Source organism: Sceloporus occidentalis, unplaced genomic scaffold, assembly GCF_023333645.1.
Source record: "Sceloporus occidentalis isolate IW3139 unplaced genomic scaffold, rSceOcc1.0.p SCAF_158, whole genome shotgun sequence".
Classification (NCBI taxonomy): Eukaryota; Metazoa; Chordata; class Lepidosauria; order Squamata; family Phrynosomatidae; genus Sceloporus; species Sceloporus occidentalis.
In genome coordinates this window covers 1,502,398-1,528,542 of record NW_028317138.1, presented here as the reverse complement: position 1 = coordinate 1,528,542, position 26,145 = coordinate 1,502,398, and the positions used below count along the sequence as shown (strand labels likewise).

At 42.7% G+C, this 26,145-nt stretch overlaps 1 protein-coding gene across 1 annotated transcript in view; it reads left to right on the top strand.

Moving 5' to 3' along the window:
• Positions 1–25,825, top strand: part of LOC149280178 (low-density lipoprotein receptor class A domain-containing protein 3-like) — a 36,710-nt gene extending 10,885 nt beyond the window's left edge. The window contains exons 5-6 of the mRNA XM_089500747.1: positions 24,587–24,932; positions 25,537–25,825. Coding sequence (XP_089356873.1) covers positions 24,587–24,932; positions 25,537–25,825 — 635 coding nt within the window. The remainder of the gene's footprint in view (positions 1–24,586; positions 24,933–25,536) is intronic.
• The last annotated feature ends 320 nt before the right edge of the window (positions 25,826–26,145 follow it).

The following is a 26,145-nucleotide window of genomic DNA, read 5'->3' as shown; positions in this document are numbered from 1 at the left end:
TCCGGATGAACATTTCTGCTGAGGGACTTAACGATAGCCAAGAGGAAAGCCCATAGAACGTTTTGATTATCGAAAAAAAACTATTTTTGGTATTCACGCATCACATATGCCTGCCAACCGCCCTGGATTTCCAGAGACAGTCCTATTTCTTCTGCCTTAAGTTTTCATCCAACTATCATTTACAAAAAAGCAATCCGTTTTCGGCCTTCGCGTTGTCTATTTACATAATATTCATAATATTCTGTTTATTTTACATTGGGGTCCAATATCCAAAAGGGATCCAAACCCCTTCCAGAACCCTTATTCCCCGAAACAGAATTATCTCACCCGAGAAGTATCACGTCTTGCGCATTTTGATATTTAACAAAAAAGAGAATTTATTCCTGCAAACGAGGACACGGATATGCTTACCGAATGTACACAAATATATCGCAGTAACGCCTCCCGATATCTCCGCACGTCAGCAAATCAGAAAGAAAAGAGATTTGCGGGCTGTGTTAAAAAAATACCCACTCTTTTCCATTTTATTATCCCCCCTCTCCCTAGTAAAATGGTAAAATTCTTCTTTTTTTATGTTGTCTCTCGGACTGGGAGAAATAAAAGATCTCGGAGACGCGGAGATGATTTATTCCCACCAGCCGCTCCACCGGTTGGAGCCGAGCGCTCGGCGCGAAGCTCGGATACATTGTAGTCCTTCCTTTCTGTTCACAAGACAACGGGTGGTTGCCACAGACGCCGATCCGCCGGCCCTCTCACCAAAGCGGCCTCCGTAATGCAAACAGACGGAGCCCCGTAGATATATTTTCCCGATTCCCTGCTATTTTTGTCTTTTCTAATTAAGCCTTCTCCGGCTCCTTAATATTTTATGAGTGCGATGAGACGCGTCTTTATGGGAAGTAATTGCACCTTGCCCCATGTGACAATGCAAATGCTTTGTCTCTCGTAACACACTCGAGCTGATGTAATTATTCAGCCATAATTACACATCACTGCAAACGGGTCACATTCGGCTGCTTTATTTCAGAGTTATCTAGCGGGTCCCGGGTGGGTATAAATTCCCACTCAACAACTGCTACATTTTATAGCCTACAGGAAAGTCATTTTATATATATATATAATTTAGCACAAACCCATAATTCTTCCTAATGACCAGATCCCCTTATTCATCTTCCCTCCCCTGATGCCCCTCTTTCCTACCCTAATGACCCCTCTTTCCTACCCTGATGACCCCTCTTTCTTCCCCTGATGCCCCTCTTCCCTACCCTGATGACCCCTCTTTCTTCCCCTGATGCCCCTCTTTCTTCCCCTGATGCCCCTTTTTCCTCCCCTGATGCTCCCTCTTTCCTCCCCTGATGCTCCCTCTTTCCTCCCCTGATGCTCCCTCTTTCCTCCCCTGATGCCCCTCTTTCCTCCCCTATTGCCCCTCTTTTCTAGGAGGGCAGAATGTTTGCTGGGTATGAGGGTATTGCAGGGTTCTACAGCCCTAAAGCCCCAATTATGTGTATAGAAACGGCAGGAAAAAGTTGGGTTTTTTACTAGAAAGAAAATACTGTTTCCGGCCGCTGTAACTATTGCGTTTTGTACCTATTTCTAGATTGTAAGCTCCTTTGAGCACCCCTACCCCCCCTCACCTCCTGTTTCTGTAAGTCAAATTGTTATGTTATATAGTACCTGTTTTGTCCTGTTTACCCATTGTACAGCGCTATGGAATAAGATGGCGCTATAGAAAACAATGAAACATGTATATAGAAAAGGATCAAAACAAAAAAAGAAGCTAGATAATCAGTTGCGCTGAAGAAATATCAATATCTTTTGGTTATTAATTGTTAATCTACATTTACCTTAGAAACTACCATAACATCGGTCACATATATATAATATATAAAATATATATATTAGCAAGAATAACCCCTCTGCTATATGGCTTGATAAGGAATACTTTTATAGGGAGGCAGCAACTGACGCCCCCTCTTGGTGAATGCTGGTGTTGCATGGGGCTATTAGAGTGGAATTTAAGAATGGGTGATCTAAACAAGAATTAAGGGAACCAGCCTCCTGGATGATGGGATTTGTAGTTCATGTACAACTGTGGGGTGTTTATTTGCCAGGAGAAATGTGGGGAAGGTGACGATCGTTTGAGAGCAGAGAAACCCAGCCAGATCATTCCTTTCTAAGGGGGTTTTACGTGGCTTGAGATATTTTTACATCGAGGATCAGAGGCCACGGTGTGCTTGTGACTCCGAGGCTAGTGGTTACGATTCATGAATATTAATATATCTTAGAAAACTAGAATTAATGCAGCGCAGAGATCAGGAGCTTCGCAAAGTCCCGATATCCATGCAGAAGCAACTTTGATTATTTTTTTTTATTTTTATTTTTTTTTATTTGACACACAATCTGAAATAGCACCCATTTTACTTAAAAGGTGCTGTTTTACAAACCAATTGCACTAATTTTTGTTTGCACTAATAAAGTGAAATATTATAATAAAATCATTAGAATAAAATAATATATTTACCAATTCTCCTTTTGGTTTTCCTTCCGTTTTTTTTTTAAAACGTGTTTTATGTCACATAATAGCAATAAGTAACCTCAAAATATTACATCAGAGAAATACCCTGTGATTATCCCTGTTTGGTCACATGACCTATGCAATTAGCCTTTCGAGGGGGGTCACATGGCCACTTAACATTGCGGTACATGCAACTGTGCAGCGTGGGAACAAGAAATTGTTATATTTCCCAGATGTTCCTAAATACACGTCAAAAAGAATGTCAGTATTAAAGATAAAGATCTGGTGCATTTAGCCTTAGGGACTTAGATATAAGCTGTTTTCATGGAAATCAAGGAGATTTCTGGCTGTAACGTAATTGCAAAAAAACATTTTCTAAGCATTTTAAACTTAAACTTGGATCAGCAAACACAACGTGCCATTGGAACACAGGAGTGATGGGAGTGATAAATGGCCATTGGAACCCAGGAGTGATGGGAGTGATAAAGGGCCGTTGGAACACAGGAGTGATGGGAGTGATAAAGTGCCATTGGAACACAGGAGTGATGGGAGTGATAAAGGGCCATTGGAACACAGGAGTGATGGGAGTGATAAATGGCCATTGGAACCCAGGAGTGATGGGAGTGATAAAGGGCCGTTGGAACACAGGAGTGATGGGAGTGATAAAGTGCCATTGGAACACAGGAGTGATGGGAGTGATAAAGGGCCATTGGAACACAGGAGTGATGGGAGTGATAAAGGGCCATTGGAACACAGGAGTGATGGGAGTGATAAAGGGCCATTGGAACACAGGAGTGATGGGAGTGATAAAGGGCCATTGGAACACAGGAGTGATGGGAGTGATAAAGGGCCATTGGAACACAGGAGTGATGGGAGTGATAAAGAGCCATTGGAACACAGGAGTGATGGGAGTGATAAAGGGCCTCTGTACGCCTATGAAGAGATTCTATTAAAAATCAGCCGTTTCCAGCTACAATAGTCTTTTGCAACATTAACCCCGCCTGTGCTGGATTTCTGATCCATTTCATGCTATTTTAATGGACAAAATATGCTTTTCTTTTAAAAACAAGGAAATGTCTGTGACCCCAAACTTTAGAACGGTAGTTTATATTGCTTTTTGAAGTTCCCCTTTGAAGCTTTATTTTGTAATAATAAAACGTTTGTCTGTATCAGGGTATCGTTGATGTCGTTTACAGGTATCGTTGATCTAAGCAAAAATATCATTAATGACCCCAGTGCAGGCGCGTCCTTCGGGATACTCGCTGCGCAGCCGGAGAATGCATTATTGGAGCGGGTTCCTCGTACGTTTACCGAATGCTGAAATGTCATTCTATGAACTTTCGAGTAAAGAAATGCAAATAATGGATTATCAGCAAAAAAAAAATAAAAAATATATAAATTACATTTCAGATATCAATAAATACATTTGGTTCCATTTCTTTATAGAGCGACAACCAATTCAGTTGCGTAATATTATTATTATAACGTACAATAAACTGCTTGACAGTAATATCAACACACATTAAGACAGACTGGTACAGAACTAAATGAGTTGGACCGTTCTAAAACATTAACCCTTAATTGGACAGTTTCAATTAGGGTGGAATGAGAAGGGGGGAGGGGTGAGAAGAACCTAAGTCATATTAAGCCTTATCTGGATCTAGAAAGATCTGAGAGCCTTGTTAAAAAGCCTCTTATTAAAGATTCTATACAAGTTAAGATCATCTTCAGAAAAAAATACAATACATCGATCTCAAAAGGCTTAGAGGTTCCATATTTTACGGGAAGCGTAAGCCCGGGTCTTGACTTGAATATAATGATGACGCACATAGGTTTTCACTGTTAATTTGAATTCTAAAACCACTGGTAGAAAATCAGTTCTTCCTAAAATGAGCCTGAAACACTCCCATTATATATATATATATAAATTGATAATTTTTCAGTTATTTTATAGTTACCACATTAAGCCTGGTGATAAAATTAAACTAAATGTCATTGGCAAAGTCGACTCCTCTTTGCAGCGCGGTGCGGTAACTCCGGTGCTTCCCCGCCGGTGAATAAGCCCCTACTGCTCATAGAGCCGAGTGATTTCCCAGGGTGGTCCGATCCCTCGCCGCGCATTTCAACTTCGTTCTTCATTCTTGCCTTTTATCCAAGTTTTTTTTTCTTTTTTATACCTGACTGGCGGCTGAGGGTTAAACTGCCTTTCTTTGAGCTTAACTGCATTAATTAAGATCCCTTCCCCTTGGTGTTCGGAGAGCGCAGCACGAGCCCGTTGTGAAGTAGTCCTTAAAGCGAACAGACTCGAAGGAGACGTCATTTTTATACCCCGTCTCTATATACTTCGAGGAGCAGACCGCTAAGGATTCCTTGAAAATAGTCACCAATATAGAACGATGCCGGACGATTGGGCAGCAGAGGAGGATGCGGAGGGCTATAAATTATGATTTTTACACCAATAAGGAGTTATGTGGCCAGAAACCGAGGTTTCCCAAAATCTTCAGTTCCCACAACACCCAGCCACGGGAAAAGAAGTCCCAACAGTCTGCGACTTATTAACAGTAATCAGGTGGAATAAGACATTTACAAAAAGAATCATATATTATAAAATGTCATTTATAAAACCATTTTCTGCTGTTTCTATACACATTATCGGGGCTTTTAGGGCTGTAGAACCCTGCGATCCCCTCATACCCAGCAAAGATTCTGCGCTCCTAGAAAAGAGGGGCATCAGAGGAGGAGAGAGGGATGCAGGGATTTGGGTAGCAAAGAAGGACGGACCCTTCTAAACACAAACATTTGGGAGAAATATACGTGGGGACATCTTCAGCATTAATTTCCACACCCCAGTATACAGCTCCTAAAAACAGGGTGGAGGGATTAGGTTGCCAAGGAGGGACTTGCCCTGCTGAAGGGGGACACTTAGGAGGTATTAACATATTTGCTTTTCGTGTGGATGAGAATTATAGTATTTGTCACCCGCAGCGGTTGGGCTGGCTGGGGTTTGGCCCCCTGTCCTGCTTGCTAAGGCTGATGTGTGCGAACGCAGCCCTTCTTTTCATTAAATGTAAACTTCTGCCTGTCCCAGGCGGTCTGATTTCCATTATAGCCAGAGCTGTTAGGAGCTCTGCAGGGAGCCCCTTCCATTTTATCTGTGACCCTTTCCATAAAACAATACCGCTCGGCGGCTTCTGGCATTCTGATTCTCTGAAAATAATGCCCCGTTTCATTAACCCCTCGGCTGCTAGAGAAGTGGATCCTACATTGCATCTCGTTATTCATCATCTCAGGCAGAGGGGCTTAAAGCACCGAAGTCCGGGTGTTAGAGGACCCACCTTATCCAATATTAATGAAAATATTTGCAGTGTACGTCAGTAACAATCTATATCGGTCGCTGCTGAATCCCCTACATAATTAAAGGTGACTTCATTCATTCACAATACAAGCATTAGAATCAATAGCTTGCCACAATTATAAGAGAGTAACATTATTACAAGACAATACCATTATTATTATTATTTATTATGTTATTATTATTATTATTATGTTAGTTTTATTAATATTATTATTATTTATTATGTTAGTATTATTATTATCATTATTATTATTATTATTATGTTAGTTTTATTAGTATTATTATTATTTATTATGTTAGTATTATTATTATTATTATAATGTTAGTTTTATTAGTATTATTATTATTTATTATGTTAGTATTATTATTATTATTATTATTATTATTATTATTATTATTATTATTATTATGTTAGTTTTATTAGTATTATTATTATTATTATGTTAGTTTTATTAGTATTATTATTATTTATTATGTAAGTATTATTATCATCATTATTATTATTATGTTAGTATTGTTATTGTTGTTATTATTATTATGCTAAGAATAAATATGGCAGTTGTAGAAACGGTATAAAAGATAATAATCATACAAATGAAATGAAACGCATATTTCTAGTCCTTTGAGTGTAAAAGCTGCTGCCCTCTGAAATTGATGGAATTTTTAAGATTTTTTACTATGGAATTTTAATATATATATTTTTTTTATAAAACCTCCTCGTGCCATCTGTATAATAATTGCAAGCTTTTCAGAGGAGCAGAAACCCGTGGGACGATACATTGTAATGCTGCAAACACCTGTTTGCCTAAACAAGAGCAATGCAAGCGCTGAAGCCCCCCTGCTTAATCTGCGGCATACCCTATCATTCGCCCGTTTCCATCGTCGGGGGTTCCGGGTCACAAAATTAAGAAGAATAACGTATTTTATTTTGATAAGATTTTCTGTATTTAAAACCCACCTTTTGTGTATACTTTCCTGTACCTAGGATCTTTGTGATTTTTCCTCCCCATCAAGTCATCTCTCCCATATTGTTAAGTTGCTGATTGGTGTTCACGGGTTCAGAAAGCCCACGTAAGGATAAGGGGAGAAGAAGGGAGAGAACCTTAGGGCAGAAGATTGCTTAGATAATGCTGGCTCTGCCACAGGCTGCCACCAATCCCTGCTTCCCTAAGGGAAACTCATACTTAAAAACGGACGAGCTGTAGGCTGTATTGAGCACGTTTGTGTTGTGATTGCGACCGCTCGGCTTTATGATCGCGCTTCCAAAGGCTTTAGTGTTTTGGCTGCAATAAGCTGATCTAGGCCACCTCCCCAGTCCCTCTTTGTTCCCGTCCGATTCCCTGTCCGCGCATGCTTCCATAGCAGAGACAGATGCGCCCTCGCATCCGCCCGGTCTGTAATTAAGCATCGTATTTGCACAGCGCATAATAAGCTCCTATTCACAGGTTATGCCTGTTATATACCCCCCGAGCCACCTGGCAACCAAGGCGTTTAGAGCGCTTTTTATTTCATGGTTCGGAATTTAAAGCTTTCATGTTTAGTAACCGAACCACAAGGCTGTTAATCTCTTGGATGACGGCCCGGATCCTTCATCAGCTCCGGTTTATGATAACGGAGATCTGGCGTACGAGGTGTGTGCTTCGCAGAGAAAAAATGCCACAATTACGTGCATTTGGGGAGGGAAAAAAAAAAAGGCACATCACGCGCTATCGTACAGAGCTCAACAGTCTTTACTCAGCTGCCTTTTCTCTCGCTCCTCAAACACCCTCCTCTTCATCTCCGCTTCCCCATCTGTCTGCATCTCCTTGCCGACGTATGCCTCTATCTATATGAAATCACAAGCCGTAAAGGGAATATTCCGTATTCTGCATTCAGCCCCCGGAACGTGACTGCCAACGTGTAACGGCGCGCGTTTATGTGCGCACAAACCGATTAAAGGACACCTTCGGCTTGAAGTAGCAGCATAAAAATGTTTAGATCTTATAATAACGTTTATTTGTTTAGCCGTTTTTAAAGGAGATGTCCCGACGGGTAGAATAAATATGAAATGCGGGGTTGGAAACAGTAATGTTGTGAACTACCGAAGGAAATTGGGTTTTATGTCGTTCCAAAACGTTTCCTTTATCCGCAGACCCGTAGGTCACGTCGTAGGTGATGGCTGACGACGTTCCCTACAGACACACCACAAAGAGCTGGTGCTTTACGGCAGAGCTAATTCTGTTTCTTCCCCATTAGTCAGAGAGTCCCCTTTAGATGTTGAAGACCGAGGCATTCCACTGCTTGCTACGATGATTAAGGGCTTAGCCTGTTTGCCTAGTAGACTGGGCAAAGAGACAAAGCTATTGACTGATACAATGTAACCATTAAAAAAAAAACCTGTGATGTCACTGAGGTCCCATGTATGATGATGTCAGACACGGTACTCATATAAACAAAGGTATTTAGAGTTTGGAGGAATTTTAGGAAAAGCTTACTTTTTTCGTCCACTTCCATGGGAACGTCCGTTGGAACGTCAATGAGAACACAATATGGCGGAAACTCATCGTTTCCTGAAGTGTCACAAGTGGTCAGAAGAGATATACATGAGCTTTCCCAGGGCGTAAAGTGGCACCACCGTTTTTCCGAGGTGGGCGAGGGTTTTTACGCACCTCTAAACATCTTTCACTTGTAATTCCTAAGGAACGCTCCCTTAGAAAGGAAACGGGTTGGTAACTTCGAGTAATCAGATGCCGGAAACCAGATTTAATCGCAAAGCTTGTTGTACTCACTCGTTGTTAAACATTCCCATTCAGCCAATGCCTCCTGTTCTTTCCTAACCTAACCCTTTGAGCCCCTATAACAGATTGGGGGGGGGGGGACTGTAAGGAACATAATTTACACATTCAACTTTTGGGGCCAAACCATTCTAACTGGAAATGTTTGGGCCCTACAAGGCTTGGTACAAAGAAACCTTTGATTGGAGGCTCATTGTGCCAGAACGATTTTCTCTTAGAAAGATAATAAAAGAGAGACAGAAACAAACAATCCTGGGATTCCGGCCAAAGAATGCTGATTAAGAAGAGGCTGGGGGCGACGTCACCATTTAATTACAGCGGCTTCTGAATCAGTGCAGGGAGCACACCGAGGTGTCATAGGAACAATTAAATATATCGTCAATATTGAGCAACAGTTCTGGAAGGGAGTTTGTCCCAAGGCAAGCAGTTAAAATGTCAATACTGCAGGATAAACCATTTACAGAGTATGCCTCTATGGTTCTGCACTGCTTTCATCCGCTGTTACGCAGAAATGAAGTAGAAACCTATAGTCAAGCAATATGCTTCTGACAGTTGGGGTTATTTTTGAGTACTGTGTTCTTGATGGTTGCTTTTGATGTGATGTATCCAAGTGTTGGTCCTCGTCTTAATGACTTCCGGAATCTCAGAGTTTGGACAGCGGGTTGAGTATCTTGGAGAGGTAGAACATAGAACATGGTGTTTTTGAGAGCTGGTTCGCTCAGTCTTTATAAGCATTCAGGTACTCAATGGCAAGCTCAGCGTGTCTGAGAGTAGTGGTTGTTGGTTCTGTAGTGTCTCAGACAGTTTGGACAATGAGTTGACTAGAATGACTCTGACAGTTGGATCCCATGGTTGGGTACAGCGTTTTGGCCGTTGCTTTTTACCCTTGAGCAGAGTCTCTTTGATATTTGGTATTCGTGGTTGAGCATAGTGTCTCTGACAGTAGGTCCTCATGGTTAAGCATAGGGTCTCTCACAGTAGGTCCTCATGGTTGAGCATAGGGTCTCTCACAGTAGGTCCTCATGGTTGAGCATGGTGTCTCTCACAGTAGGTCCCAATGGTTGAGCATAGTGTCTGACAGTAGGTCCTCATGGTTGAGCATGGTGTCTCTGACAGTAGGTGCTCATGGTTGAGCATCGTGTCTCTAACAGTAGGTCCTTATGGTTGAGCATCGTGTCTCTGACAGTAGGTCCTCATGGTGGAGCATTGTGTATATGAGAGTTGGGACAGTAGGTTCAACAAAGTGACGCTGAGAGTTTGCCTCATAATTGGCCATGAAGACCATGTTTAACTAACATTAGTCTACATTAATGTATCCCACACCTGTCCTCACAGGATTAAAGCCACAGATAAGGTAGGTCTCTTTGTTGAGAGACCTCTGGTATGAAATTGAAATATGTGGGTGGATGGAAGGCCACGTGACACTCTCGCGGCTGGAGGCAGCTTGGGTTTGCTGTATTTAAACGAAGCCTCACCGCCGAGGCTCCCACATCCCATTAGCTAATACACAGCTCCAGCCAACTAACATCCCCTGGTACAAGCGAGAGGAGAGGATGACATTTAGCTAGCAAATAATGGCTGCTCCGGGGGGGCCTCTGGTCTTCTCCAGGGAGATGCCATGAATATCCAGTACGTGCATCCGCGGTACAAAACACAGTGCATTTAACCATTTAAACCCCATACGAGTGAGCAATCTATGTTTCAATGCATCGCTTGCCAGCCTGATAAATTGGTAACATTAATGCACACAGATTCCTATGCGTCTGTTCTGTGTTTCTGTGTTACTCTTACACTACCAGGCGTTGGGGTGCAAGATCTCTAAATCGGAGCATGACCCGGCTCCCGACCCGGCTCCCGACCTTTTTGTGCCATTGTATATCGTGATCTCTATGAGTATGTGATTTACTGGCTTATACTGGTACGCTCCAGAAGACCCGAAGAATTCCGATACTTTGTATAATATTTCCAGAAGAAAGAAACACAATGCAGCGCAAACAGAGAGTGACGCCGATTCAGCATTTTTTTGTGTGTGGAATAAATAATGAAAAATAACTCGGTTAGGTTTGACTGCTCTTTATGTAATATTTTTCTTTTATTTATTTTGCATTTGATGTCGGTGCAGGAAAACATTTAACCCTGTGAAGGGGTTGTCCACCCACCCAACATAGGGTTTCGCTTTGAAACGTGCTGCTGATCGCCCTCCGCTCTGCACAGAGCTCATTGTTACCCCCGCGCTGTCTTCTTTTTTGCTTTGTTCTGCTGAGGGCAGGATAACTGTTTCTGCCCAAATACTCTCTACAGCTTATTCCTCCCCGTTCCGGTCTGGGACTGGCTCCGACATGCCACCAACTAACATTTGCTTTGCAATATCACCGGGAGAGAAATGTTTTTTACGAGCCGTAGTGGGATCCGAGCGGTGTGGAGAAAGCATCTCTCAGATAATTAATAGTGTAATTAAATACAGCAGTAAAGGCAGAAAAGCTGTTCAGAGCCTCCGTGTTCTCAACAGGCTTAATTTCCATTGTCTGGAAACGAGAAGATATGTAACTCTTTGTGGCTTTTCTTGGTGCTGCAATTTGTCCGGGATAATCCACAGCGCTGAACACTTTTATAAATTAATGCCGCGTAGAAACACGCTTTTTCCGTACTTCTCAATACCCCAACCCTTCTCAGAAATAATGATTTTAATCTCTGATTTTTCAGGGAATGCTTAATAGTCATGTGACATAAAAGCAGGCATTGATAAGCAGTTGCCATAGAGCGTTTTTTTTGTGGGTTTTTTTTACCGCAATTAAACCTTCCGAGGAAAGAAAATAAAAGAAATTCAAAAGTTGATTTATTTAACATGGCAGAGAGTGCAATTAATGTTTTTGAACAGTATCCCCAAGAGTTAATATCCGAACATATTTGGCTCTTAACTACTTCCTCTAAGTTACCGTCACCAAACTAATCGTCAGCTCCTTGTGGAAGAAGACGTCTTAGACTACAATAATTAACAAGATACATTTTTTAGATTTTTTTTATTTATTAGAATAAAATATTTATCTTCCTATAATGTTATTAAATATACAATTAGTAATAAGTGGGGCTTATTTACTAAACGTTGCGTCGGAGGTGATTGGCAGGCAGATGTAATTGTATTTCATTGCATTAATTAGATATTATTAAAGGCTGACCCTCGTAGATTTCCCCTGCAAGAAGGACCGGGTCACCCCGCATCGTTAACAGGATTTAATTACACTTTCCCACATTCCGAATCCATAATTTATCACTTGTGTATCGTTTTTAACGTATTTATTATAATTTCCGGCTCAGCCATCTCATCTGCCTCCGCCAAAGGAATAGCCGGGGCATCTCATGCAGATTTTCCTTCATTTCCCTTGACAGCCATTTATGTAACTAAGTAAGTCATTTACAAGAAGAATGTATTTCATCTGCGCAGTTTCATTTATAAAGCCGTTTCCTGTTGTTTCTATACACATTATCGGGGCTTTTAGGGCTGTAGAACCCTGCGATACCCTCATACCCAGCAAACATTCTGACCTAGAAAAGAGGGGCATCAGGGGAGGAAAAAGAAGCATGGAGCAAAAGAGAGGGGCATCAGAGGAAGAAAGAGGAATTTGGGCCACACAGGACCACTATCCTAAACAGAGACAGTTGGGCGGTATATACATGGGGATTAAGTGTACCCATCAGAAGCTATTACCGTATTTCCTCAATTATAAGGCAAATTATTTCCTGAAAAAAATCACCTGAAAAACTACTTTCTCTTTTAATCTAGGTCATCTTTTATTCAGAGCTCAGATACACGGCACCGCCGACTTATCACTCACACTCTCTCACTCTCTCATTCACGCTCTCATTCTCTCATTCACGCTCTCTCCTAATGGCTTGCTACATTCTCCGCTGCGCCGCTTCTGTGTCCCTTTCTCCTTTCCCGCAGCCCTGCTTCTTCTCTTGCCTCTTCTTGTTCTTCGGTCATCCTTCTTTGTCTGCTTCTCCTCGGTATCACCTCCTTTATCCCAGGTAGTTCCGCAAAAGGGCGGAGACTCTGCGCATACCCTCTTCTCCCTCTGCTCTGATTGGAGGAACGGGGGAAAGGCTGCGCGCTGGAGCTCCGCCCTTTCGCGGAAGTACTCCAGGAGCCAGAACATTTGAGACGATTCACGGAAAGAGAGGTGCAGAAATATTTATATATATATATATATATTCTTATTTTATTAAGGGGGGTCGTCTTATAATCGAGCAAATACAGTAATTTCTCTGACTTTTGGGTCCAGCTATTGAATAGTCGCTTCTGATATATGCTTCTAAAGCTTTGGACAAGTAATAAGTGCATCGATTAATCCATTTCATTTTAATGCGTCCAGATTGCAAACTGAACCTCGTAAAACAGAGTGATTGCGCCGTTTGTTCTGACCTCACAGAAGGGGGGGAATCTGCCCAGCATGGGGGCGAAAGCCGCAAGAATAACCCCCCCCCTCCGCCCTTCCGAGCCGACCGACACCGACACAAATCTATCATTATCTCTTCCGCGGAGAAAGTGTTTAGATGTCTAAAGGGTTGCGTTTTCAGGCAGGGGGTATCAATAGCATTTATGGCCCGAGCTGACACTATCTGAAATGAAGATGGAGCGCGCGGTTTTACGGCCGCATTGTACGGAGCGAGCTGGTCTGGCAATAGATATATTTCACAGTTTTTTTCGGGGAGTTACAGAAAACTCTGTAAGTGCATCGGCTGCTTACTGGCAACAAAAAGCCTCGATAAATGTGCTTTTTATGGCCGGGCAGGAGATCCGACAGACATTATCTCGGAGATTTTTTCACTTTGCTGTTTCTATATATTAGGAAGCAGTCGACCGCGCTGGAAGAAACGCGTACGTTACGGAGACCTGTCTGCTGCACTTCTGTCTTATTAATAAATTGCTCTGAAGATGCCCTGCTCTTCGGTCCAGTGAGTTATTCGAACAATTCAAACAGCAGAGATGATAGCTAACCCATAGCTGACAACAGTCCCAAATCTCCAGGAGCATTTTCTTATGGGTCCCAGCCTTTCCCATGACTTAATGGTGCGTAGGACGAGGGGGCAAGAACGGGGATTGACTCCTTGGGATCTTCTGGATCTCTTCCTTTAGAGAAGGTCTGCTTGTACCCTCTCCAATATCTCCTTGCTCTTGCAGAGTCTTCTTATGTGAAACACTCCGCAGAGTCTCCTGCCACCATCTAGCTCGATGGCCCATTAGCCTTCTTATACAGGCTAGCGTGCCAATATACTGCATGGGACATGGCTGCGAGCACGCGTGATCCAGGTACCTGTCTAGGAGACAAGCGGCCTCCTGTGAGCTTCCGGGACCTCAGAGGTCCGTTCTTCAGATGGATTTCAAGTGAACCGCGACTCGTTTAGTTGGAACAAAGGCTTCCGCAAAAAAAAAAGCACTTACCTAAGAAAAAAATGGTGTTACTGCCCCTTTAAGAACATCAGCCGCTAAACAGTTGCTGCGGAATTTTGTCGAGTCAGATATTATTCGTAGCGCTAATGGTTAGTGCTGAAATGTTTTTGTTTTCGTGCCTGGCCCCAATTAATACCGCCACCTGTGTTCAGTATTTATTAATTTTTTTTTGCGTTATTCCAATTATCACGCTTTTGAGGGCCAATTTGCGGCGCGAATTAAGGCATGGCGAAGATCCCCCGGCTGGGAGCGTCCTCCGATCCACGAACGTTCTGCGGATGTCCGAAATCATTTCTTACGGATCCGTCATAAAAGCCAAAGCCTGCTAAAAGTTTAATTAAACACAATTGCTTGCTCGGTCCTGCCTGCCTCATGCATATTCATCATAATTATACTCGGAGAAGGAAAAAAAAAAAACACCAATAATTATGCCGCACTCAGACCTATCTTCGCATGCCCGGAATTTTCATATAACTGCCGGAGAAATTAATTGAAGTTCGCGTTATCTCTATTGAAGCTTACGGGAATTTCTTTTATTATTATTATTATTTTATTTATTTATTTTAATTTATGATTTTTATTTTTTTTTTATGTTTCCCCTCCATTGCTGCCTTTTTTCCCCGATGACTTGTTAACCCCGTAAGCATTAAGAGAAGATTAAAACACACAAAGCAAAGACTCTAGCAAAGATGCTAATAACGGCAAGGAAGGGGTGTGCGTCTTCGGCGGCGGTCCTTAAAGGGACAGATTTAACCAAATCCATGATTTATTTCTTATTATTTATTCGTTATTATTATTTTTTTTTGCTCTTTTTCACCCGTCTTTGTATTTAGCGGGAGGATGACTCTTTTGTCTTCTCTGGGCACGCGCGGTTACAAAGTGCTGAGCTTGCGTTTCGCCGTGATCCTATTGTGCCGCGTGTATTGTGCGTTGGGATTAATATAAGCTCTGCCAGGATAGACAAATCACTCTGTTGCAGAATCCCGACGCTCACAAATTGCCGCCGGCATCCCAGAAGCAGATGACGGAGTCTCTTTAACTATTAACCCTTTCATTGTTTCTCCGTTTTTAGCATTTTTTTTACGGTTAAGTATATCATGTAAACACGTGAAATGGCATTTAACCAGTACACGTGCCCTAAAACCCGCCTTATGTACGGGAGCATCCGTCTCAACTTCCTGTTCTTCATGATTATTCCTCCCCATTATTATTAGCTCTCCCCAATTGTTAAGTTGCTGGTCGTTGTTGATTGGTTCAAGCAGCCTTTGCGGGGGGGGGGGGATACTTAAGGACAGAAAAACATCATCTTAAATGTGTTTTGCCACCCGTTCCTACTGAGCTTCTGTTAAAACAATGAAGAAAAAAATTATAATAAAAAAATGGAAGAAAAACTACATAAGAAGGAAATTATTACTTTTTTACCTGCACTAAAAGGGTGAAGATGACAGTTCTGCCCCTCCCCCCACCCAAGTGATGCTGTTCCTTAGAAATCATTCATGTTTCAAGATTTTTATGAATTATATTCAAGGCAAGATTTCAATTCCAAGGACTAATGGGCACAAAGAATAGGGAAGACGCGCATGTTTGCGCCGCAGAGGAAACAGGACGGAGACTGAGGTTTCGAGGAATTAAACTCCAACGAGAAGCGAAACACGCCTTCTATGTATTTTTACGTTATTTGGAAAATGTTGACTTAAAACGCAGCGCACAAACGGCAGCGAAATGTCGAGGCTTCCGGATAGCGGAGTTTCTTGGCTGCGGGGCTGTAATGGTTTTTGACCCCCCAGGTTACCATCACTGCGTAATCTCCTAAACCAAACGGGGTTGCAGGGTTACCCCTGCTGGGTCTTTATAATGAGCTCCTGCAGGTGTAATCAGGGCCTGGATACCTTTCATTAACTATCCAGTCCCTCGGGAACATTACTAACGAGAAGCCATCTTGGTCTCCTCCATAGGTAGTAGTCTATACTGGAATGTCCTTACGTTCTCCGTCGTAGTCAAGGCTCAAGCCGAGCGCATGAATATTTACTTTGAATTATTTTAATGGAAGACGTTAATACGCTCCTTTATTCTCCTTCGAGTGCCGTTGGCAGCCATTCCAGTCTCTGTGTATCCGAGCGTCATTATATTTTTGTTCCGTGTCCCTTGCAAGTCCCACTTCCAGCGCGGCCGCTGACGGGTTTTATCTTCGATGCCAGGAGATTTCTGGCTGCCCCCCGCTGCTCTCCTCATTGAAGTCGGCATGGGCTCTTTCTCTCTTCAACGCTAACTAGTTATAGGTTTGCTACAAAATATCAGCGTTTAGGAATCTTTCTCCTCAACGGGATGAAATGATTTTCCCTTCTCCGCGAAAATCTATCATTTTATCCAAAATGTGTAGACGTGAAATTACTTACTTTGGAGTAAATCAGAGAACTTCACGAGTGCCTTTGAGGCAGACCCTTCACCTAAAATAATATATAAAAGACGAGTCTGCCGGTAATCGCAAAGTAGGGAAGAATTTGATCTAACAATTATAATCTTTAATATTCAATATTTCAAGGAACAGTTATCGCTAAACCAAATATCTCTGTTGTAGGAATGTATTTTAAGTTGCACCAATTTATGTCTTTGAGTACTGCCATGTTTAAAGTTCACATTGTTGAATTGGAGCCGTACGGGGGAATTGTTTTCCTTCTGCACTCGATCTTAAAAGCACTTTCTGCGCAGCGGGTAGCTCGTCTGTACAACAGGAAGTGCCGTGTGCGTACAAAAATGCCATCCCCCTAAAAAGATTCATGCAATTTGATATGTTCAGCGAACTCTATAGTACTATAACTCGGAAAATGTTCAGAACATTACAATGTCCTCTTTAAATAAATATAAAATAAATCATATTAATAAATAAAATATACTTCATTAGTCTGCCATCGGCCCTGTTTAGTTGTGACATCTATTGAACATTTATTTGGTAATTTTTTTTGTTTTTTTTATGGAATTCTGGACAATTTTCTTTCCGGGGTAGATGACGCGTAGCCGTTTATTTGTGTAACCCACAAGCACTGGGGTTTAATAGTAATGGCATCATAAAAGCAACATTTTTATTAGGTAATAGGAATCATAGCGCTTTAATCTTCTTAATCGCTCGTCGTCCATGTTCTGTGCCAAGGGAAGAGTTTCACGAAATCAGACTTTTTTTTTGTTACTTTAGCAACCAGGAAAGTGTTATTTTTGTAAAAAAACAAAAAAAAAACAGAAAAAAACCTCCAGGCACGGAGCGTCAGCGAAGCTGAATTGGCTGATTCAAATCTGGGATGTTGATGAATGGAATTCAATTACTGGCGTTATCTAGAAAATATTACTGTTTTTTTTCATTTCTCAAGGCAAAAAAAAAACCCCAGCGCCGCGATCCACCGAGCAGTCTCACCTTACATTCCTATAATATATATAATAATAATATTTAATTTCCAGCGGAGCATTATCGCCGTATTACATCTCACAATTAATTAAATGCAGCAAAGTTAGAGACTTATCCAAACGCCTCCCCTGGAATTGTATTCAAATTCTAAATTTTGATTTGTAGGCATTGCCTGGCGCTGGCGGATATCCGATCGCTGTAAGAATTCTGAGACCCTTTGCTGCTGCTGCGAATAATGTCTCGGCCCTTGTGTAACGATTTAAATGTACCCAACGCAGCGTAGTACCAACAGCGGCCGGCATTACGCTTTGACTGAAATCACGCTGCCTCGCAGTAAACAGTAGAGTGGCTGAGTCTTAACCACTAAGCCGAACGCTAAGAAAGTCACCCAAAATATCACATGGCAGCCTCCAGGTCTGCAAATAAAAGGGGGTTTACCAGAATAACCCTGGGGGGGGCTGGGGGGTCATTACTCCGTATTCAGTAATAACTGAACACGGGGGGTTATGTTTGGGGAGTTGTTATTGTATACAGCGCTGGGGGTTTATATTACTGTATACAGCGCTGGGGGTTATATTACTGTATACAGTGCTGGGGGGTTATATTACTGTATACAGCGCTGGGGGTTATATTACTGTATACAGCGCTGGGGGTTATATTACTGTATACAGCGCTGGGGGTTATATTACTGTATACAGCGCTGGGGGTTATATTACTGTATACAGCGCTGGGGGGGTTATATTACTGTATACAGTGCTGGGGGGTTATATTACTGTATACAGCGCTGGGGGTTATATTACTGTATACAGCGCTGGGGGGTTATATTACTGTATACAGCGCTGGGGGTTATATTACTGTATACAGCGCTGGGGGTTATATTACTGTATACAGCGCTGGGGGGGTTATATTACTGTATACAGTGCTGGGGTGTTATATTACTGTATACAGCGCGGGGGGTTATATTACTGTATACATTGCTGGGGGTTATATTACTGTATACATCGCTGGGGGTTATATTACTGTATACAGTGCTGGGGTTATATTATTGTATACAGTGCTGGGGGTTATATTACTGTATACAGCGCTGGGGGTTATATTACTGTATACAGTGCTGGGTGGGTTATATTACTGTATACAGTGCTGGGGGTTATATTACTGTATACAGCGCTGGGGATTATATTACTGTATACAGCGCTGGGGGGTTATATTACTGTATACAGCGCTGGGGGTTATATTACTGTATACAGCGCTGGGGGTTATATTACTGTATACAGTGCTGGGGGGTTATATTACTGTATACAGCGCTGGGGGTTATATTACTGTATACAGCGCTGGGGGGTTATATTACTGTATACAGTGCTGGGGTTATATTACTGTATACAGCGCTGGGGGTTATATTACTGTATACAGTGCTGGGGGGTTATATTACTGTATACAGCGCTGGGGGGTTATATTACTGTATACAGCGCTGGGGGGTTATTACTGTATACAGTGCTGGGGGTTATATTACTGTATACAGTGCTGGGGGTTATATTATTGTATACAGAGCTGGGGGTTATATTACTGTATACAGCGCTGGGGGTTATTACTGTATACAGCGCTGGGGGTTATATTACTGTATACAGTGCTGGGGGTTATTACTGTATACAGCGCTGGGGGGTTATTACTGTATACAGTGCTGGGGTTATATTATTGTATACAGCGCTGGGGGTTATATTATTGTATACAGAGCTGGGGGTTATATTACTGTATACAGCGCTGGGGGTTATATTACTGTATACAGCGCTGGGGGTTATTACTGTATACAGCGCTGGGGGTTATATTACTGTATACAGCGCTGGGGGTTATATTATTGTATACAGCGCTGGGGGTTATATTACTGTATACAGTGCTGGGGGGTTATATTACTGTATACAGCGCTGGGGGGTTATATTACTGTATACAGCGCTGGGGGGTTATTACTGTATACAGCGCTGGGGGGTTATATTACTGTATACAGTGCTGGGGGTTATATTACTGTATACAGCGCTGGGGGGTTATTACTGTATACAGCGCTGGGGGGTTATATTACTGTATACAGCGCTGGGGGGGGTTATTACCATTTAATAAATCAGAAAGATATCTGAGAGTAAACTATGGGTCTTCCTTTTATATCTGACATATATTAACCATTGCTATGCCACACAGTAGGTTTATTGTGGGAACGCGGGTCCTTGGGTTTTTTAAATAGCAAAAAAGCATGTTTTATAACAAATATATATTCCCTTCTGTGTTATTTCCATAATAAATCGCTCCCGCTGGTTTCCTCTGCGTATCCGTTTAAGATCCCGGTGTATCGTCGCTGTGTGGCGTTTCCAGCAGATTTTAATCAGATCTCGTGTACGGCGAACAGATGGACTTTCTAACGTGACAGTGGAGAAACATGCGCGGCGTGCTGCTCACAAGGTCACATCCCTCTCTGTATGGATACAAACTGATCGTGATATCAGCGAAGATGACCGACCACACGAATTACTACCATAAACCCTAAGGGCAAGCTGGGATGAAGTAGTCTTGTATATGAAGTCGTTGCCCCCAAAGGATCAATCCAAACGTTCAGGAATAAACTCCGTGTCGCCCCTTTGTATCACTGCCGCCGTGTTATTTAAAGGGACCCCTCAGCCACCTGTAATGCATAACGCTTTGAATTTCCATGATGCCCCCTGAAAAATAGATTCTGCAGAATTGCCCCAAAAGCCCCTTCCCTGCCCCCCCAGCTGTGATACACTTACCACCTGCCAGCATTCAGAGCTCTCTGGGGAAGGTCTAATGAGACTCCCCAAGTGCATGCGCAGAAACCTCTCTCATTGATTTCAATAGGAACATGAACCAGAACCGCAGTGGAGGCGGGGCACTGCAGCTCTGGAGCTGCAGCTTCTCGTAAGTAGTTTTTTTGCAGGTTTAATGAATTTCATATGGAGGTTATTGCAAAGTATTTAATTGTTCGTCCGTTGCTCAGGAGGATGCCCTTTAATGATCTTTGTTCTGTACAGCGGGCCCAATGTCCGTATCAGCTTTAGCTGCCGGCCGCAGGGCTCTACCATCATTTTTTGGTAAAGTTACAGACGAACAAAACCAAGATTCTCTGCCGAAGCCGGTGATGCCAAACGCCAAATTCCGTTTTGTCTAATCACAGCGCAGATAGCTACGTATTGATTAATATCGTGCGGCTAACTGCCCGGGATTTGGGATTTAAACCTCCGGCGTGTGAGGGGTTAATTCTCTTTGTCTGAACGCCCGGAGCTTGATTCGGAATATCAATCGGCCGTTGCGGAGAGAGCCGCTGTCCTGTTGGCTTTCTGCAAATTGTTTGGATTAGACCGGCAGATCTCCGCAGAGATCTGGAATTCGGATCTGAGATTTACCGTTTAGCAGAGCATTTAAATTTCCTTCACTACCCCGAAAATAAAATTACACCTCGGCTAAAGCAGACTTACCAGACCCAAGAAGGGCAGTGGGTAGGCATATAATACGTTTTATTAGTATTTTAAAATATTTTGGTGCAGAACCTCAACATATAAAGAATTACATTTTGCCCCTTTATTAGAATTCTCTCATTTACATCGACGTCATCAGCCAGAATCATCTATCCTGTGTATGTTAAGGGTTAATGTGATCCTGGGAAGAACAGTTATTATTAGAAGAAGAAGAATTGCATTTTATTTACACAATTTTAATGTATAAACTAATTTTCCTGCTGTTTCTATGCACATTATCGGGGCTTTTAGGGCTGTAGAACCCTGCGATCCCCCCCATACCCAGCAAACATTCTGACCTCCTAGAACATAGGGGCCTCAGGGGAGGAAAGAGGGGCATCAGGGAGGAAAGATGGGCAACGGGGGAGGAAAGAGGGACATCAGGGAGGAAAGAGGGGCATCGGGGGAGGAAAGAGGGGCATCAGGGAGGAAAGAGGAGCATCAGGGAGGAAAGATGGGCATCGGGGGAGGAAAGAGTGGCATCAGGGGAAGAAAGAGGGGCATCGGGGGAGGAAAGAGGGACATCGGGGGAGGAAAGAGGGGCATCGGGGGAGGAAAGAGGGGCATCAGGGAGGAAAGGGGAGCATCAGGGATTTGGGGGCTCCGGAATGTAAATACATGTCGCAAGTCCTTTCCTTCCTTACATTAAAAGTCATTATATTCTAATATCCTTCATTTACAAATCTTAAGTGACTACCATTAGCGTTTGTGATCACGGCGTATTATTCTGAGCCTAGTATCTCAGTATATTTTCACTGAAGGAGCCATCGCCAAAGAGCCCTCCGAAGGGAACCCGGTGACGCCGCAGTGGGGTTTGCACTGAATGATTTCACTGAAAAAAACCTCATTTTCCAGCGTGATTTTTTTTATCACCTCCTTCTACCTCAACACCGGCTCAGGGCAAACTCGGAGGGCAGCAATCGGCTGGCTGGGTGGGGAGACGGAGACGTTGCCCTGCACTCTGTTCAACCTCCGTCTTCTGAACTTACACGGATTCTGAAAGCATTATCACCTCCGACACCGAGAATCACAGAGATGTGATGTTGCTGTATTATTCCGATACCGCGATTAAGGAATAATCCAGCTCTACGGACAAAGAATAAAGTAAGGACATCTTAAGACAGGCAGTAACCCATCCGCTGGACACCGCGAATGCAACATTACCTGCAAGCAGCAAAAGAAATAACGTTGTGCCTGCGCTGGATACAGAATGTTTAGGGTAAATTATTATCGAGCATGCGCTGTAGAACATGTGCTATGAAATGTGTTACTGGAACTCATGGAGTTATAGCCCTTATCCACATATTACAAATCATAATTATAATACTATTTTTTTTTTTTTTAGAGATATTTAAAATGATACAAAGAAGGCAACATTTCCTGGACACAGTTTGCATGGCATTGGGCAAAGATGGGGCAACCACCCCAAACATCCACATCCCACCATCACGCCGCCATTAAAATAACCCCAGAGTACTCACTTCTGATCATGTCCCTTTAAATCTGTATTTCAATCAGTTGGCTCTCTATGAACCCCATAGAATCTCTACGATTGACTGTTGATCCAAGATTTTTATTTCAGTAGCCATCAAAACCCTCTCCGGTTTTAAATGGGTTGCAACTGGTTACCTATAGAGGCAAAAGTATAAACCGTCCAAGGGATAGAGACAGATTGCACAAAGACGAAAGTCCTAATAATAATTACAGTAATAATAACAATAATTAACCTTAATAATTGGATTAGCAAGCTGTGTTATTTTGTATCAACCATTCCATGTGTGAATAAAGATATATATAGAATATGAGCTGTTGGTATATTTTTACACCTTTTGTTAGCGATGTGCCATTGTTCAGTTTCTTATATATTTTAAAACTGGTTGTTTAGTCGCTATAAAAGAACGTGTTATATAGCGACCCATCAACCCTAGCTTAATCAACCATCGTAGGGATATAATATTCTTCTGACCCAGTGAAAATGGGCATATCCACTGAAATACATGGACCCATAAGCCTTAATAATGAGGGCTCAAGGGCTAGCGACTTACTCAGATGACTCCATGGGTTCCCAAAGGAAAATCTTGGACCCCAAGATTTAACGCAAGCTGCCCACCTCATCCAAAACCTTATAGAAGGAACCGATATTCCTTTAATGCGTTTGCAAAGGAGATGCGTCGGTGAGCTTAGAAGGTCAACAAAAGGTGTCTTCTATCTTATAGTGATGGATCCTCCCGGTGATCGTTAAAGCATCCGTGTGATCTTTAGAAGCAAAATAATAAAGAGAATAATTAAAAAAAAAAAAAATAAAAGAGGAAAATTGCCACAATGTTTCAAGTCAACGAGTCCAAGAGCAGATAAGTCCCAGCGTTCCCCTGTCAGTGGCCAAAGAGATGAGGTCCGACCACGTCTTCCACTTCACATCAATGTAACAATATTTCAGCCCCACTTATCTGCTTTACCGTAAGATTACTTCCATTTCGGTTTCATTTTATTGCTTTGGAAATTTGGGATTAGAAGTCTGACTTCATCATGTCGGCGAAATGTCACCGTGTCACAGAGCAGATGGCGCCGCGTCCTCCGAGAGAGATTCCGAGCAGCGTTTTAAGTGACTGTCACGTCTTCCGCCGAGGAGCAAAAGTGGACAAATGGAAACAAACGCTGCTGTCGCTTTGTAGCCAAATGTAAAAGAAGATTTTCTTAGCGTGTGCAATACTCTTAAGACTTCGAACGACTCGGTAGGCATTTCCCAACAATGGCGCTGTGCGTAGCAATCGTCTCCAGGCAATGTGCTGGATTGTCTGTTGCTTCTTTACGTTTTACGTTTGTCCTCCAAAGATGTCTCGTGACACAAAAGTCTACAAAACACTGTATATGTCAAAATATATGTTGGTCTGTAACACAAGACATACTTTGATTCTTCTAACAATTAAAGCGATACCTGCTTTTCTGGCATTTATAACTGAAATACAAACTGTGTCTTAGTGTTAGCGTGTGTGTGTGTGTGTGCGTGTACACATATTTGATTCTGGCTAATAGGTATCCGAGATCAAAAGTTTGAACTTGTTTTATAAGCTAAGGGACGCAGGTAACGATTATTCGGTGTCCTCGTATGTAAATGTCACAGCATAAAATTCTGGGGGAATCTGTGTACAAGCGCGCTTTCTTTTCCGCAGCTCGTGACCTTAATTCAGCGTCTGGCAGACTGCCTTATAACAGATTCACTGTCATGAGTCAGAACGCAGCCAAACTCTGGGGGATCCTTTAATAGATCAAAATCACCGATTCTGTTAAAGCTGTTTTTCTCATCTTTTTTTTTTTTATTTTCTGTGAAATGCCTGCAAGTAGAATCCTGACCCCGCGTCCTTAACATATTCTCTATTATGGTGAGTTTAGACAGTAATACACCCCTAAGGGGACAGCTCTATGGAAGAATAGACATCAAAGCTCAATTTCTATCTTTCCTGGTGTGGATGGATACAAATAAAATGACTAAACTTATTCTTAGTGTTGTTTAATGCTTTGGCACCACTCGATGTCTACGTCCATCAATTATGAGTACATTGTATTTGTCCTTTATCTCTTCGCAGAAGCAGGTAGCGAACAGAAGTACGTGTCATCGGAGAACCAGCTACTCTATTACCCCAGCATTACCTATACCATCATCGGCAGCTCGGTCATCTTCGTGCTGGTGGTAGGACTGCTGGCTCTAGTCCTTCACCATCAGAGAAAGCGCACCAATCTGATGAGCCTCCCTGTGCACCGGCTCCAGCATCCTCTGCTCCTCTCCAGGCTGGTAGTGTTGGACCATCCTCATCAATGTCGCGTTGCCTACAACGTCAACAATGAGATCCCGTACATGCCTAATGAGGGCTTCCAGCAGCCAGTGAACATTGAGTCTCCTCCTTCGTATAGCGAAGCAGTGCAGGAAAACAGGTGAGTGTGTGTGTGTGTGTGTGTCTGGGTTGGAGGAGGTTGCACAACATAGCTGGTAAATAGTACACAAACTACCCGTCTGTTATCATCAAGATGGGAAATGGTGAAGCAGGGCACCTATGAGCGATTCAAGTAGTGAGGTTTGATTGAGGGGCTTTTTTAGATTTATTTGAAAGGGGCAGAAGCAAGGTGATGATTTTCAGAAGAGGTGACACCAGGTTGACATCCTTGTTGCCTATAAGGACAACGTGGTATGGTGTTCCCAACCGAGCTGATGAGGAACCGGGGAAAGTGTACCTGTATAAAACTTTGTAACAGCCCAAAATCAAGGGCTCATTTCTTAAATGTGTGTAAGCTATGACAGAGCCAGCCGTAGAGATAGAGGGCTAAATGTTGGACTCATCTGCCTGATATGAAGGGGTTTCTCCCTTCTAGACACAAAGATGGAAGGTCAGGGGGTTGTCAGACTCACCGTTCTCTCCTGGCAAGTTGGGCCAAGATAGGGATTGGGCTTGAGCCTACAACAGGTCTAGTCAGCGGCAACACATAAGGACCGGGGGGATATGACACATCACAATAACACAAACATATATCTTTTTTCCAGTTCCCGACCACCATGGTTTTCACTGCCACCACCTCCTTACCCCTCGGACACGGAAACTCCAAGCCAAACCGAGCTACCGCCCTATCGCTCTCGGTCTGCCAGTGTCTCAAGCATGGACAACTCTCTGGTAACACCATCCAGCACAGGAGGCTCCATCAGCCCCACACAACATTTACAAACTGCCCCACCGCAAGGTGATTCCCAACCTACCACGGAACTGGAGCCCTTGGCTACTCACACTCACAACGAAACAGATGGTCCATCGAGCCATTGCCTGAATGTAGACTGAGCACGATACGGATCAGGGTTTGGTCCCATGGGTTTGATACTTGCCGAAAAGTACTTATATTTTTTATAGATTCCAGAGGTATATTTTTGTAGGAATGTTCTTGACTCTTGTTTTCGTTTCCATTGGTTTCCCACACTTTGTCTCTTTCTACACACAGAAGACTCACTCGCAAGATAACTTATGTTTCCAGAACATATTTATATTTGCTCTAAGATTGAGACCCGTGGAGGAGAGAAAGTCTAAACGATCAACCGCTGGTCTCCATCTGGGGTCACGGCTTGATAAACGAAGCACTGAGAAATGATTTATAACAGTTGAGG